Source organism: Schistosoma haematobium, chromosome 1, assembly GCF_000699445.3.
Source record: "Schistosoma haematobium chromosome 1, whole genome shotgun sequence".
Taxonomy (NCBI): domain Eukaryota; kingdom Metazoa; phylum Platyhelminthes; class Trematoda; order Strigeidida; family Schistosomatidae; genus Schistosoma; species Schistosoma haematobium.
Window position 1 is genome coordinate 23,832,601 of NC_067196.1, and position 16,741 is coordinate 23,849,341.

The 16,741-nt window shown below is 41.9% G+C and overlaps 2 protein-coding genes across 2 annotated transcripts; one reads left to right on the top strand and one right to left on the bottom strand.

The window, feature by feature from the left end:
- The first annotated feature begins 2,346 nt into the window (after positions 1-2,346).
- MS3_00000134 (uncharacterized protein) lies at positions 2,347-6,720 on the top strand. The gene is made up of 2 exons (XM_051208023.1): positions 2,347-5,480; positions 6,567-6,720. The coding sequence occupies exon 1, from the start codon at positions 4,166-4,168 to the stop codon at positions 5,318-5,320; it is 1,155 nt and encodes a 384-aa protein (XP_051073469.1). The 5' UTR covers positions 2,347-4,165; the 3' UTR covers positions 5,321-5,480; positions 6,567-6,720.
- A 2,059-nt stretch (positions 6,721-8,779) lies between these two features.
- Positions 8,780-16,721, bottom strand: MS3_00000133 (uncharacterized protein). The gene has a single exon (XM_051208022.1). The coding sequence runs from the start codon at positions 11,327-11,329 to the stop codon at positions 10,181-10,183; it is 1,149 nt and encodes a 382-aa protein (XP_051073470.1). The 5' UTR covers positions 11,330-16,721; the 3' UTR covers positions 8,780-10,180.
- Positions 16,722-16,741: the final 20 nt, after the last annotated feature.

The following is a 16,741-nucleotide window of genomic DNA, read 5'->3' on the forward strand; positions in this document are numbered from 1 at the left end:
TGTAAGTTAATAAATGTTGGGTTTAGAGCCAATCTATTGATGTGGATAAAAGACTTCCTAGTTGGGCGCCAACAAGGAGTACAGGTGAACTCAAAGTTGTCTAGAAGGGAAACTGTGCTTAGTGGAGTGCCCCAGGGTACAGTTTTGGGGCCAGTGCTATTCCTCTTGTATGTAAATGACCTTCCTCGTCTCCTATCATCATCAGTCTTGCTATATGCTGACGATGTCAAGATATGGAGAACGATACGATGTAAGGATGATAGCTTAGAACTCCAAAATGACCTGAAGAAATTATCTGAATGGTCTCAAACCTGACAGTTGCTGATAAATACTTCCAAGTGTGTTGTAATGCTTATCGGTCATCAAGGTACAGATACATACACGATGAATAACACTGAGCTACCTGTTTTCCAGACACATGATGACTTAGGAGTCATCGTTAGCCAAGACTTAAAGACTACTGCACACTGCCGTGCAAAAGCCGCCGAAGGTTTTAGAACCTTATGGTCAATGCGTGAGGCCTTAAGTCACGACGATGCTAAAAGGTTTTTGTCTTTGTATGCAGTGTTCGTACGTCCTATACTTGAGTACTTCACACAAGCGGCTGGCTCCTGATTAAAAAAGACAGTGAGCTTTCGGAGAAGGTTCAGCGAACTGCAACTAAACTGATTCCCGGAATAGTGAAGCTTCCGTATGATGCTCGACTGGCCAAACTAAACGTATTCCCGATGTCATATCTAAGAATTAGAGGTGACTTGATTACGGTTTTCAAATAGCTCAGTGATAAATTTGCACCTGATATGCCCTCATTTTTCTTGTCTTCCAAAACAGAATTTACGAGGACACTCCAAAAAACTTCACAAGCCCAGAACAAATTACTTGTCAGCTGACTATCGACTTTCCCATCGAATCATCAATGAATGGAATTCATTACCTCAGGACGTGTTTGAGGCTCGACCCGTCGACTCTTTTAAAAGAAAGTTGGATCAACTAAGAGACCACCATTGCCGAGACTAACATAGGCCATCAAGCCTCCTGTCCCTTCCAAACTGAAATTGAAAACTGAAACTTCCCGCCTTTCAGTGACTGCTGATTACACGTGTTACAACTGGTGATGGAGGTGTCTACGGAAAAACGCGACGAGAATTTAGTCGAACCCCATGTGATTCCAAACAAGGCCGCACCTAGTTCAACCCCTCGCCAACCACCACTGCTCGAAACTTCGTCAGATTACTCTGTCTGGGAATTTAAAGTTACAGCGTATCTACAGAGAGTTCCAATGTCCGAACATTTCAACTACGTCGTATCCTATTTGAATGATGAAGCAGTACGAAGGGCTACAGCCAATGGTTTCGTGGCAAGTAACACGCTTCCACAAAACTGAAGAATCTTAGATGACTTTCCGTGCTCGTGGACACCCAACAGGTGACGATCCAGTTCTTATCACGCCACCAAAAAGCAAGCGAGAACCCAATCGAATACCTTAATTCCATGCAGCAAATCGCAGTACAGGCATTCCCTCGTTTGGATGTCATGAGACGAGAGGAATTAGTACGTTCGTGTTTTGTCGAAGGACTGGTGCCGGGTCCACTAAGAGAACATTTTCTTCGAAGCCCACCAATTGATACACCTGACTTAAAAAGAACAACACTACGTTTCCTGGCTGCAGACAAACTAGCGAATTTATCAGATGCACATCCACCATCAGTGATGACTGTGGAACGATCCACAGAATCTAATGGCCTAGACAGTTCCCAGAGGACAATGGCTGTTGCCGACTTTTCCAGCCGCGGGCAGCCAAGTTCGAGATGGAATAGACGACCAGCATGGAGCAACTACCATGGGCGCCAAGCCGAATGTATATATTGCAAGAGGTTTGACAGGAATGCCAGAGATGCGGCCACAACCGTCCCCGTAAACCAGGTAAGCGGCGTATTTGCTATTTATCTTCTTATGTTTATCATGTCAACCCAATTAGGTTTAGGGGTAGGGCGCAGAACGTTGAGATAGAAATCTTCACAGGTGACCATATGCCACTTCGACAGCCACCTCGCAAGGTACCAGTGCACTACCAACCGCAACTGAATGCAATGATATAAGATATACTAGACAAAAAGATCATAGTTCCTTCGTCATTTCCCTGGGCATCACCTATTGTCCTAGTGAAAAAGACTCCTCTCTACGACTGCGTACATTATCGACGCCTTAATGCCATAACTAAACGTGATTCTTTTCCGCCTCCGCGGATCGATGCTACATTAGACACCTTGAAAGAAGCATGTTGGTTTTCAACTTTGAACCTAGCATCTAGATATTGGCAAGTAGAAGTCCGACCGCAAGATAGAAAGAGAACCGCATTTATAGTACCAAATGGTTTATATGAATTTCAAGTGATGCCTTTTGGATCAACGAATGCTCCGGCTACTTTCCAAAGACTAATGCAAACAGTTTTACAAGACAGAGTGCCCCACAAATGCTTGATATATCTTGACGACATTTGCTGTTGCATTTTGCCAGACCATTGGCAATAAGATCGTGTTCGACCGGACCCAAGGTCATAGTGTGGTTCAGTGTATGATCGTTAACCTTTGACTATCTGCTTAGAAAGTTTGCCAGAATCCTTGATAAAAGATATCTGATCCCATCTTGTTGGGAATACTTTTATTGATTCTCAGATGCCGAACAGCTATTTAGCCATTATTCTTTCTGTTGTCTTGCACGTTAGTTTGTGCTAGAGAAACTCTCGACTGTATAGCACAGATTGTAATGTGTGATGTGCTTTGTACTTCTAATATAAGTTGTTTTCTTTCTCAAGTTTTATCCGTTTGAATTGAATGTGGAGTTTTTGTTTTGATGTAATTTAAACATGGGACACTCAAAAATGTTTGATATGCTATACATCGTATCATTAGCAACACATTTGCATCGATTAACACACAGAGGACGAAAACTTTTATGGACCAGCGAGTGTCAATAGGCGTTCGATGCTTTGAAAGCACGGTTAACCTCCCCACCTGTATTAGCCTTCCCGGATACTTCAGCAGACGGAGGCGAATATATACTTGATACGGATGCTAGTTCCTCGGCTATTGGAGCAGTAATATCACAAGTAGCTCAAGATGGACACGGAAGGGTCGTTGCTAGTCGACGACTAGATAAGAGTGAAGCACGGTATTCCACAACACGTCGAGAGATGTTGGCACTAGTAAAATCCTTACAACATTTTCGTCATTATCTACTGGGCAAACCCTTTCGTGTGCGCACGGATCACCGTGCATTACAGTGGCTCCGCTCTTTCCGCGAACCAGAAGGGCAAGTGGCACGCTGACAGGAACGGCTACAAGAGTTTGATTTCACATGCGAGTATCGACCGGGAAACTGATATACAAACGCGGATGCCCTTTCCCGAATACCTCAGACCACAGATACTGTTAACGCAATTCTTAGTATAGCTCTGGAGAATGATTGGCCCTCCCTGCAAGAAACAGATCCGGACCTGCAGATTATTTACCAAAGACAGTTACACGGAAACAATAAGCCATCTATGAAGGAGTTAAAAGATCAACCATTAAAAACTCGTCGAATTTGCGCTAAATGGAGCAACCTAAAACTATATGGTGACACGTTATTCCTAATTAATGAATCGAAACAACCCCTACTGATAGTACCGCGAGTGAAAGTCGAGAGCATTGTGGAGCAGGTACATCGCGAACTTGGTCATGCGGGAGAACGAAGGACTGAATACACTGTCCGTCAGCGCTTTTGGTGGCCATCCATACATGAAGATGTAGTGCAATTTTGTAAGAATTGGAACACGCGTTACCGTTTTAAATCGCCTCAGCAGACACCCCGTGCACCAATGACGCCGATGGTGACAACAGGACCACACCAGCGAGTTGGCATAGATATAATGGGACCATTGACAACGACAAAAGACGTGAATCGCTACATACTGGTTATGGTGAATTATTTCACTAAATCGTGCGAAGCAGTACCCATTCCGCAGCAAGACGCCCTTACTATTGCCCGAGCTTTTATTGATCATTGGGTGTAAAATGTGATTGATTCCACAATTCAGTGTAAAGAGGTTCAATCAGAGGTTTCCTCCTTAGACTCGTCTTCGTCATTTAGAATCCCAAACGTATGGACAGTCGAGAGATTACCTATGTTGCGCAGGACGGTACCAACGACGTCTCAAATGAAATCCTGGACGCATTTAAAAGACATAAGTTTTCCTAGAGTACAGGATGAGAATGTCGAACTGTTGATCGGGTGCAACGCACCGAGTGTAAACGAAATGGAAGAGGTAAGAACTGGAAAGCCGAATGAACCATTCTCCGTGAAGACTCTGTTAGGTTGGACGCTGTTCGGTCCCTATGGGGAACCCTGTAAAAGCAATCGTGTACTCAATCACCTCTCAGCTAAAGAGGAATTAGAGGATAAGTTTGAACAATCGTATTCAACTGAATTCAAAGACCGACTTAGTCGTACTTCATCGATGTCTGTGGAAGATCGCATAGCATCATCAGAATCTGCATATGGTGTCGCGGAGTATACTCGTTCCGAAGATGTCTCTCGTCAAGTTCATTGTTCGTTTTTATTAACTAAGTATAAGGTTGTTAAGCCAAAAACTGAAGCATCATCTGCTAATAAATCCAAATCAACTCTAAGAAAGCTTAAGGAAAAGAAGGACATCAAACTGAAAGTGAAGACTACGAAAAAGCCGAAGACCACTGTAACGAAGAAGCCAGTAACTAAGACCCTGAAGAAGCAGGTAGCACATATTCGCCGTGGTATCGAGGATGATGTTGAGAAAGGCGCCCTTGTACGAGTTATGAACAAGAGTAACGGTGCATCTGGTAGTTCTATAGGATCCAATGCTATTCTTAGACAGATCATGTGTAGTTGGAATCAGAATAAGACAGTAAATGCCCTTTTAGAGAGAGGTTGTGAATGGCGCTTTGAAATTCCGAGGTCTAGTCAACGAGACGGTGTATGGGGACGCATCATAAAGTCGATAAGAAGAATTCTGCGATCACTATTGTTTCAGAAGGTATTGATGGATGAGTCTTCGAGAGACTTAGTGTTATTAAACAATGTTGGCTCACTGAGAAGTCTATGGTCCAAAGCTATTGTTGAACAAGTAAGCTATGGCTTTGACGGACAAGTTCGTACGGCGAAATTGAGAACCGCAAACGAAGAAACTGCTCGCGACGTACGACGCTTATGTCTACTAGAAGGAGCCGGCTGTCTGATGGCAACGACGACCCTGGACAACGGACGTGGTGCGCGTTTCGGGGGGAGTGTAAAATGTGATTGATAGACGAACCCACCAATAATAAGGGAAACGCCCACCACCACATCAACTCCTTTTGACCTTGTACGACTGTATCTCTTTATTAACCAATCACAGTTTAATGTTCATTGTAAAACAATATTGGCTTGTTGACTCATTTTTCCTATTCTCTGGCTACTGTTCGGTATGTTATTTGTCTCTGTTTTTCCCTGTATTAATAGACCGTACTGTTTGTTTGTACACTAACGATGTTAATTTATGTTTTAGAAACAGATAAAGTTTATCTAGCCAAATAGCTTGCTTGTTCTGACTTTGGCTAAACCAAGACTCTGTACTCGACAGTCTAGAGATTAGCTTAGAGTTGAATCTGTGGGAAATTGCTTCCTACATTGGGTCTTCCGTTATGGTGCCCCAGTCTCACTTCATTCCGACCAAGCTCCAGCCTTTGAAAGTCATCTCATCACTGAGATATGCCAGCTATTAGAAATCAGGAAGATACACACTACTGCATGTCACCCAGAAGGTAACGGCCTCGTGGAAAGAACAAACAGAACTACTAAAGCCATCTTACAGTCGTTAGTCAGCAGATCGTCACCTGAGTTATGGGATGATGTGCTTCCTCAATGTCTTTTAGCATGTCGTACGTCGGTACACGGGATTCTCACCTGCTATTTTACTGTTCGGGCACGAAGTACGCTTACTGGTAGAGATACAGTCGCCCCTGCTGCCCTGCGAACAACAAGAGCATGTACTGTACATACGTACTCTCCGCAACCGCCTAGCTGATTCAGACCGCCTGGTCAACATTAAATTGCGCAAGGCTAACGGACACCCAAAAGACATGTATGATCGTCAGGTGCAAGGACCGATGTATACAGTCGGAGATCGCGTCTGACTACGCCGCCCCATGACATCGCTAGGGAGTTGCAGTAAATTCCACCAGCTCTGGTAAGGTCCTTTCGAAATTGTCCTCATCTGATCCCCCACTACGTTTGTATTGCGTAACATACAACGACCTAAGGACGACGTGATAACGGTACACTACAACCAAATAAAACCGGATCGGATGACAGTCCCCTTCGATGCTCAGTTCGCCGACCCACCGCCGGCCACTAGATTTTATGAAGCACCATCAGAAGGAGGAACAGCATACCCATGCCCAAGACCAGGCACTGAGGACAGTGCCTCATTAGGAGAGAGGGCGATGTAACGGGGTTAGAATCATCATGTATGGTGTTGTTAATAGATTCTGTTTTTCTTTCTATTGCAGGGCAACCAAGAATAGATGCTTTAGAAGAAGAAGAGCAAGCTCCGCATGCACTGAACCTACAGGATGACCCATAAGACTGTTTTGTAAACTAGCTCTCCCTTCTGTACATAACCCGAGAATTTTAATTTTCGAAATAAACGACTGGTGGTTCCCATTCCGTGTTCTCTCTCTGCTGTGAAGTGCTCGGTTAACATTGTGTGCGTTGTGGTTTTAGGTCTTCTCGCCTTTCAGTGACTGTTGATTACACGTGTTACAACGTGATGCAAGTAAGTGATGTGCTCTCCGTTTTTCATGTTCATTATAACTAATTACCTCGTTAGTCCAATACGATTATTTCAATTGAAGTCACTGAGAGAGCTCGTAGACGTAGGGTCACTATTAACTTGTCAAGCGTCGTTGGCTGTTATAGATCGACTTATAACAGACGGTGGAATAAAATACGAAAGGCTTTCATGAAAAAACGTAACTTGCTTTCGTTTAGTCAGTTTGCGCATATATATTTGGCGCACTCTTGTACCAATATTTATATGTTCAAATAAATAGATAAATTAGTCAGTTTGCAAATGAAAGCACGATCAAAGGTAACTGACTTTAACAGTGGTGTATGTTTAATTGATAGCAGTCGAGAGAGAAATTAATGATAATGAGAATCACTCAACTGTTACACTATCCACTAGCTACAGCAATCAAAGGCTTCTAGATAATAATGGTATATATATGAAGTGAATACGTTAATATATTTCTTATAGGATGTAATGACGTTAATTTATGCTCTCAAAAGTCCGTAAATCGTAAAGAGCGGATCGATAATGTATATTAATGTAGATGAACTTTCTATGTCTAGTAGCTTTAATCAACATTTATGGCCTATACTAGGACGGATCGTTGCCCCAAGGTTTAGTGACGTGTTCATGATAGGTGTCTACGAAGGGAATAGTGAACCGGCGGAATTCAACGAATTTTCTGCTGAAACAATTTCTGAAATAAAAGAAATGACTGACGTGGGTCTGTTTAGTGCAAAGTTTAATAAATACTTATCTATTAAGTTGTCTGCCGTAATATGTGACGTACATGCTCGTTCTGTTGTTAGGTACACGGTTAATCACAATGGTAAGGCAGGTTGCAACAGGTGTTCTGTACTTAGGAGACGGCTTGAGAAGACGACTTTTCCAAATGGTGAATATACGTTAAGAACGGACGACACCTTTCGTCGTCAGACTCAATCTATTAATCATCAAGGCCATTCGATCGTGGAAACGCTTTCAATTAATATGATCTCTCCTTTAGATCCTATGCACATGGTGTACCTAAGTGTCACGAAAAAGCTAGCTAATCTCTGGATAGAACTCTCACATAAAAGACTGCTTAACATGAACTCATGCGCAATTAGGGACACAAATAATTTAATATCTGGTTGCGTGGCAATTACTCCCTTCGATTTGCAGCGTAAATGCCGTACACTAGAATTCGTATCGGTATGGAAAGCTTCGGAATGAAGGTTGCTCCTTCTAGCATCACTGATGCTAAGAAAGCTTTTTGTAATTTCATCAATACATTATCGATCCGCTCTTTACGATTTACGGACTTTTGAGAGCATAAATTAACGTCATTACATCCTATAAGAAATATATTAACGTATTCACTTCATATATATACCATTATTATCTAGAAGCCTTTGATTGCTGTAGCTAGTGGATAGTGTAACAGTTGAGTGATTCTCATTATCATTAATTTCTCTCTCGACTGCTATCAATTAAACATACACCACTGTTAAAGTCAGTTACCTTTGATCGTGCTTTCATTTGCAAACTGACTAATTTATCTATTTATTTGAACATATAAATATTGGTACAAGAGTGCGCCAAATATATATGCGCAAACTGACTAAACGAAAGCAAGTTACGTTTTTTCATGAAAGCCTTTCGTATTTTATTCCACCGTCTGTTATAAGTCGATCTATAACAGCCAACGACGCTTGACAAGTTAATAGTGACCCTACGTCTACGAGCTCTCTCAGTGACTTCAATTGAAATAATCGTATTGGACTAACGAGGTAATTAGTTATAATGAACATGAAAAACGGAGAGCACATCACTTACTTGCATCACGTTGTAACACGTGTAATCAACAGTCACTGAAAGGCGAGAAGACCTAAAACCACAACGCACACAATGTTAACCGAGCACTTCACAGCAGAGAGAGAACACGGAATGGGAACCACCAGTCGTTTATTTCGAAAATTAAAATTCTCGGGTTATGTACAGAAGGGAGAGCTAGTTTACAAAACAGTCTTATGGGTCATCCTGTAGGTTCAGTGCATGCGGAGCTTGCTCTTCTTCTTCTAAAGCATCTATTCTTGGTTGCCCTGCAATAGAAAGAAAAACAGAATCTATTAACAACACCATACATGATGATTCTAACCCCGTTACATCGCCCTCTCTCCTAATGAGGCACTGTCCTCAGTGCCTGGTCTTGGGCATGGGTATGCTGTTCCTCCTTCTGATGGTGCTTCATAAAATCTAGTGGCCGGCGGTGGGTCGGCGAACTGAGCATCGAAGGGGACTGTCATCCGATCCGGTTTTATTTGGTTGTAGTGTACCGTTATCACGTCGTCCTTAGGTCGTTGTATGTTACGCAATACAAACGTAGTGGGGATCAGATGAGGACAATTTCGAAAGGACCTTACCAGAGCTGGTGGAATTTACTGCAACTCCCTAGCGATGTCATGGGGCGGCGTAGTCAGACGCGATCTCCGACTGTATACATCGGTCCTTGCACCTGACGATCATACATGTCTTTTGGGTGTCCGTTAGCCTTGCGCAATTTAATGTTGACCAGGCGGTCTGAATCAGCTAGGCGGTTGCGGAGAGTACGTATGTACAGTACATGCTCTTGTTGTTCGCAGGGCAGCAGGGGCGACTGTATCTCTACCAGTAAGCGTACTTCGTGCCCGAACAGTAAAATAGCAGGTGAGAATCCCGTGTACCGACGTACGACATGCTAAAAGACATTGAGGAAGCACATCATCCCATAACTCAGGTGACGATCTGCTGACTAACGACTGTAAGATGGCTTTAGTAGTTCTGTTTGTTCTTTCCACGAGGCCGTTACCTTCTGGGTGACATGCAGTAGTGTGTATCTTCCTGATTTCTAATAGCTGGCATATCTCAGTGATGAGATGACTTTCAAAGGCTGGAGCTTGGTCGGAATGAAGTGAGACTGGGGCACCATAACGGAAGACCCAATGTAGGAAGCAATTTCCCACAGATTCAACTCTAAGCTAATCTCTAGACTGTCGAGTACAGAGTCTTGGTTTAGCCAAAGTCAGAACAAGCAAGCTATTTGGCTAGATAAACTTTATCTGTTTCTAAAACATAAATTAACATCGTTAGTGTACAAACAAACAGTACGGTCTATTAATACAGGGAAAAACAGAGACAAATAACATACCGAACAGTAGCCAGAGAATAGGAAAAATGAGTCAACAAGCCAATATTGTTTTACAATGAACATTAAACTGTGATTGGTTAATAAAGAGATACAGTCGTACAAGGTCAAAAGGAGTTGATGTGGTGGTGGGCGTTTCCCTTATTATTGGTGGGTTCGTCTATCAATCACATTTTACACTCCCCGAAACGCGCACCACGTCCGTTGTCCAGGGTCGTCGTTGCCATCAGACAGCCGGCTCCTTCTAGTAGACATAAGCGTCGTACGTCGCGAGCAGTTTCTTCGTTTGCGGTTCTCAATTTCGCCGTACGAACTTGTCCGTCAAAGCCATAGCTTACTTGTTCAACAATAGCTTTGGACCATAGACTTCTCAGTGAGCCAACATTGTTTAATAACACTAAGTCTCTCGAAGACTCATCCATCAATACCTTCTGAAACAATAGTGATCGCAGAATTCTTCTTATCGACTTTATGATGCGTCCCCATACACCGTCTCGTTGACTAGACCTCGGAATTTCAAAGCGCCATTCACAACCTCTCTCTAAAAGGGCATTTACTGTCTTATTCTGATTCCAACTACACATGATCTGTCTAAGAATAGCATTGGATCCTATAGAACTACCAGATGCACCGTTACTCTTGTTCATAACTCGTACAAGGGCGCCTTTCTCAACATCATCCTCGATACCACGGCGAATATGTGCTACCTGCTTCTTCAGGGTCTTAGTTACTGGCTTCTTCGTTACAGTGGTCTTCGGCTTTTTCGTAGTCTTCACTTTCAGTTTGATGTCCTTCTTTTCCTTAAGCTTTCTTAGAGTTGATTTGGATTTATTAGCAGATGATGCTTCAGTTTTTGGCTTAACAACCTTATACTTAGTTAATAAAAACGAACAATGAACTTGACGAGAGACATCTTCGGAACGAGTATACTCCGCGACACCATATGCAGATTCTGATGATGCTATGCGATCTTCCACAGACATCGATGAAGTACGACTAAGTCGGTCTTTGAATTCAGTTGAATACGATTGTTCAAACTTATCCTCTAATTCCTCTTTAGCTGAGAGGTGATTGAGTACACGATTGCTTTTACAGGGTTCCCCATAGGGACCGAACAGCGTCCAACCTAACAGAGTCTTCACGGAGAATGGTTCATTCGGCTTTCCAGTTCTTACCTCTTCCATTTCGTTTACACTCGGTGCGTTGCACCCGATCAACAGTTCGACATTCTCATCCTGTACTCTAGGAAAACTTATGTCTTTTAAATGCGTCCAGGATTTCATTTGAGACGTCGTTGGTACCGTCCTGCGCAACATAGGTAATCTCTCGACTGTCCATACGTTTGGGATTCTAAATGACGAAGACGAGTCTAAGGAGGAAACCTCTGATTGAACCTCTTTACACTGAATTGTGGAATCAATCACATTTTACACCCAATGATCAATAAAAGCTCGGGCAATAGTAAGGGCGTCTTGCTGCGGAATGGGTACTGCTTCGCACGATTTAGTGAAATAATTCACCATAACCAGTATGTAGCGATTCACGTCTTTTGTCGTTGTCAATGGTCCCATTATATCTATGCCAACTCGCTGGTGTGGTCCTGTTGTCACCATCGGCGTCATTGGTGCACGGGGTGTCTGCTGAGGCGATTTAAAACGGTAACGCGTGTTCCAATTCTTACAAAATTGCACTACATCTTCATGTATGGATGGCCACCAAAAGCGCTGACGGACAGTGTATTCAGTCCTTCGTTCTCCCGCATGACCAAGTTCGCGATGTACCTGCTCCACAATGCTCTCGACTTTCACTCGCGGTACTATCAGTAGGGGTTGTTTCGATTCATTAATTAGGAATAACGTGTCACCATATAGTTTTAGGTTGCTCCATTTAGCGCAAATTCGACGAGTTTTTAATGGTTGATCTTTTAACTCCTTCATAGATGGCTTATTGTTTCCGTGTAACTGTCTTTGGTAAATAATCTGCAGGTCCGGATCTGTTTCTTGCAGGGAGGGCCAATCATTCTCCAGAGCTATACTAAGAATTGCGTTAACAGTATCTGTGGTCTGAGGTATTCGGGAAAGGGCATCCGCGTTTGTATATCAGTTTCCCGGTCGATACTCGCATGTGAAATCAAACTCTTGTAGCCGTTCCTGTCAGCGTGCCACTTGCCCTTCTGGTTCGCGGAAAGAGCGGAGCCACTGTAATGCACGGTGATCCGTGCGCACACGAAAGGGTTTGCCCAGTAGATAATGACGAAAATGTTGTAAGGATTTTACTAGTGCCAACATCTCTCGACGTGTTGTGGAATACCGTGCTTCACTCTTATCTAGTCGTCGACTAGCAACGACCCTTCCGTGTCCATCTTGAGCTACTTGTGATATTACTGCTCCAATAGCCGAGGAACTAGCATCCGTATCAAGTATATATTCGCCTCCGTCTGCTGAAGTATCCGGGAAAGCTAATATAGGTGGGGAGGTTAACCGTGCTTTCAAAGCATCGAACGCCTATTGACACTCGCTGGTCCATAAAAGTTTTCGTCCTCTGTGTGTTAATCGATGCAAATGTGTTGCTAATGATACGATGTATAGCATATCAAACATTTTTGAGTGTCCCATGTTTAAATTACATCAAAACAAAAACTCCACATTCAATTCAAACGGATAAAACTTGAGAAAGAAAACAACTTATATTAGAAGTACAAAGCACATCACACATTACAATCTGTGCTATACAGTCGAGAGTTTCTCTAGCACAAACTAACGTGCAAGACAACAGAAAGAATAATGGCTAAATAGCTGTTCGGCATCTGAGAATCAATAAAAGTATTCCCAACAAGATGGGATCAGATATCTTTTATCAAGGATTCTGGCAAACTTTCTAAGCAGATAGTCAAAGGTTAACGATCATACACTGAACCACACTATGACCTTGGGTCCGGTCGAACACGATCTTATTGCCAATGGTCTGGCAAAATGCAACAGCAAATGTCGTCAAGATATATCAAGCATTTGTGGGGCACTCTGTGTTTAGGACGGATTTTTAGTGTAGTTTCTCTTTTGTTGTCGCGGTTTACTTACACCATGTACTTGTTATTATTATTATTAGTATTAGCATTAGTATTATTGTTGAGAAACATCTTATGGGTACATAAATGTTGTGAAGAAACCATTTCGAGTTTCTTCAAAAATGCAATACTACATGTGTTTCAATAATGTTAGCATTATATTTGCCATATTTGTGAAAGAGAATAATAATAATAATAGAATAATGATAATGAATCGTGTTCTGTGTATTTGAGAAGAATATTGAATTCAGTTTAAAGAAGGAATGGGAGAAAATAAGTCAATAGCTACAGGGGTTAACTAAACTGACTTTATATTCTTTATCATACGGGTGATATGTTGAAGTACAATCCTTTGAGTTTTGTTCCCTTTTGATTGCTTGTAATTTATGTCGTTATCATAGTGTGTTGCTTAGTCTTGTGGTTCAGTACATAAGTCCTTTCATTATCCTAGTTCCTCTCCGTACCTACTTTCCCACAAACATCAACATCAGTCAAAAGGTAAATTCCGTGAATCATTCGGCCTCAGTTCTGTGTTTCAGCGAGCTCTTGGGATCGCGGACTGTAAACTCCTATATTACGTAAACCATGGATGGACGTGGATACTTTTTACATAATAAGTGAAGACATTTGTCTGATTTAAAACTGTTATGCTGAATATTAGTGATTGTACGAATTTTTGTGAACTATAGAGCGACACTACTCACAAAGCCCCTATAATCTAGGAATACGTCACATTATGTATCTGAACGTGTTAGTTAGCTTTAAGCGAAAATATTACGTTACAAAATCGGAGATGACTTAGTTTGGAACCCGATAAAGTTAACAATCACAAAGTTTCATCGGAAACACGGATCCGGAATTAAAAACTGGATGGTAACTTCCTACGTCATCTAACATTCTGAGTTTGAGGGATTGCGAACAATGTCTATCACAGTTAATTTCCTCCTATAGTAAAAGTTACTAGCGAGCAGTCGGGTCTAGTAAATTTTGCCATGTACTATAATTAACTATTCTAGTTCAGTTCAGCATTACTACAACATTTAAAAGGGGATTACTAACCGGACAAGCCTGACACTGAAAACAAAGCATCAAAATATACGTTCAGGTTTGTTTATTTTATTCGGGTACTGTAATTGTTATTTTGTTTCGCTAAGTGATGAACACATTCTACAGATGTCTGTCTAAATAAACTACTGATCACCTGCTTCTAAACATACTTTCAATAGGAATTCTATATAGACGATCAATAACTGGGAATGGGAATATAAAGTCAGTACAAAGCCATATAAATGGTCTTCAGATCTGTTGCACAAATGCCTAGTGCTTGCTTAACAGGTGTCCAGTTATCCTCCACCAAACTGGACGTGAACACTGTCTCACAAACTTGACTGACGCAGTCCGTAGATAGTAAGAAACATGGTGTAGTAAGTTTTCCATTGGTAAGCGCCGATAGAACCCAGAAGAATAAAGGAGGAGTAGTTCTATCCAGTAAAAATACTATCCCTTTTATTGTTGTGGTAACGTATCCTATGAAAGTGAAACGTACGAACTAGTTGGTTGCCGCTTGAAATTCAAAGGAAATGAGTGTCTGATTGGTTTGCTCCTCCTCAGTCCAAGCTGTGAGGTGAATGAGGTCTTGCTAGTCGGTTTCAACACATGGTCATTAAGTGATCAGCGTCTAATCTCGGGAGAATTTAATGCACCAACGGTGTACTGGAGAAATCTGTGGACTGAGTTTCAGAAAATTCTTTCGAGTAGAAAATAGTTGACTCGATCACTACATGTGTCCTAGTGAAACATGTGAAAGAAACAACTAGGTACTACATGGACTCTGAACCCATCCTCACTAAACCTAATATTGACTCATTATGAAGACAACGTCACAAACCTCCTTCACATGCCACCCTTAGGTAAGTGGGACCAAGCAGTCATAGCTTTTGATTGACATATTTTCAACAAGTGTGTCAGTGCAAGCCAGACCAAACCTTTGAAACGCAGATATACAGGAAATTATTCACTTAGCATCCTCAGCAGACTAGACAATAAAAGTCGGAATCCCGTGCTGAAGCGGCTTTGAAGGCATGTGGAAATTAGTACGTATAAGTTTCTGAACCGTACATTCCCTTGTTCTATACCAAGGAGTCCGAGAATCTCTCTATCGTGGTTTAATGGAGAGGTTCTCACACGTCTCCGTAAGAGAATATGGAAAAGATTTAGGTTACTGTGTACTGACGAGACAAAATCCCAATATCCGAAAGCTCTAAATGTTTGTAACTCAGTCCTCCGCGTGTCTAGAAGTCTGTACGGAGAAAAGCTTGTTAAAAAGTTCATAGAATACCCTGAACGCTTATACTTGTACATAAATCAAAGGACTAAGTGAAGGGGAATTATTCCAGTACCATGGGTGGGGACAGTTATACTGCGGCCATCATTGTGAGGCTCAGATATTCTGAAATTACTTTAGAAATGCATGTACCGTAGAGATTCCATTTCAGCTCGTACAGAGCCCCTTACACACCCTACACATTGTAATTATCAAAGAACTCGACGTCTTTGGTCTGCTAAGTAAACTTGATAAAGACAAATCTACGAGACCCGATGAAATGCACCCTAGGTTACCAAAGGTGTTAACAAAGTTTGTTTCTAATTACTAAACACGTTTTAATCTATCCGTAAATCAAGGTAGATTACCAAAAGACTGGGAGAATTCTATAGTGAGTTCAGCCTTCAAAACAGGTATAAGACACAAACCTGCAAACTATTGACCAGCAAGCTTACCAAGCCTGGTTGTTATAGTTTTAGGAAGGATTATTCAAAAGAAGTTGTTTCAGTATCTTGATGAAAGCAGGATTTTTTTCCAGAAAGCATCATGATTTTAAAACAGGCCATTCATGTCTCCCAAGCTTATTGCCAGTCCATGAATGTTTGTGTGCTCTTGAAGATCAAAAGTTATTTATAGATGTATCCTATATCGACTTCAGCACGGTTTTTAACAAAGCTCATCACAACCGACTGTTATCTAAGCTAAGTGATATCGGGATCAAGGGAAATTTACTTATGTGATTAAAAGACTTCCTTGTTGGGCGTCAATAAAGGGTACTGGTGAACCCGAAAGTTGTTTAGCTGGGACTTTGTGACTAGTGGAGTGCCTCAGAGTAGAGTTTCAGGGTCACTGTTATTCCTCCTGTATATAAAATTTATCCCTAGTCTCCTATCACTACCGGTCTTGTTGCATGCTGACGATGTCGAAATATGGGAGACGATAAAAGGTGAAGGTTACGGTCGAGAGCCTCAAAATAACCTGAAGAAATTATCTGAATGGTCTATAGTTTTGCAGCCGCCTTTAGATGCATCCAAGTGCAATGTGATGCATATTGGCCACCAAGGTACAAATAAATGTATGGTGAATAACACTAAGCTGCTTTTCGTTCAGACACAATGACTTTGGAGTCATTGTCAGCCTAGACTTATAAACGATTGCACACTGCCCTGCGATAGCCGCCACAGGTTTCAAAACCCTATGGTCAATGCTAGAGCCTTTAGCAATGTCAATGCTAAAACCTTTTTTTACTTTGTATGCAGTTTTTGTTCGTCCTAAACTGGAGTAGTTCATACAAGCGGCTAGTCCCTGCCTAAAAAGAGCCGGTGAGCTGTTAGTAAAGGT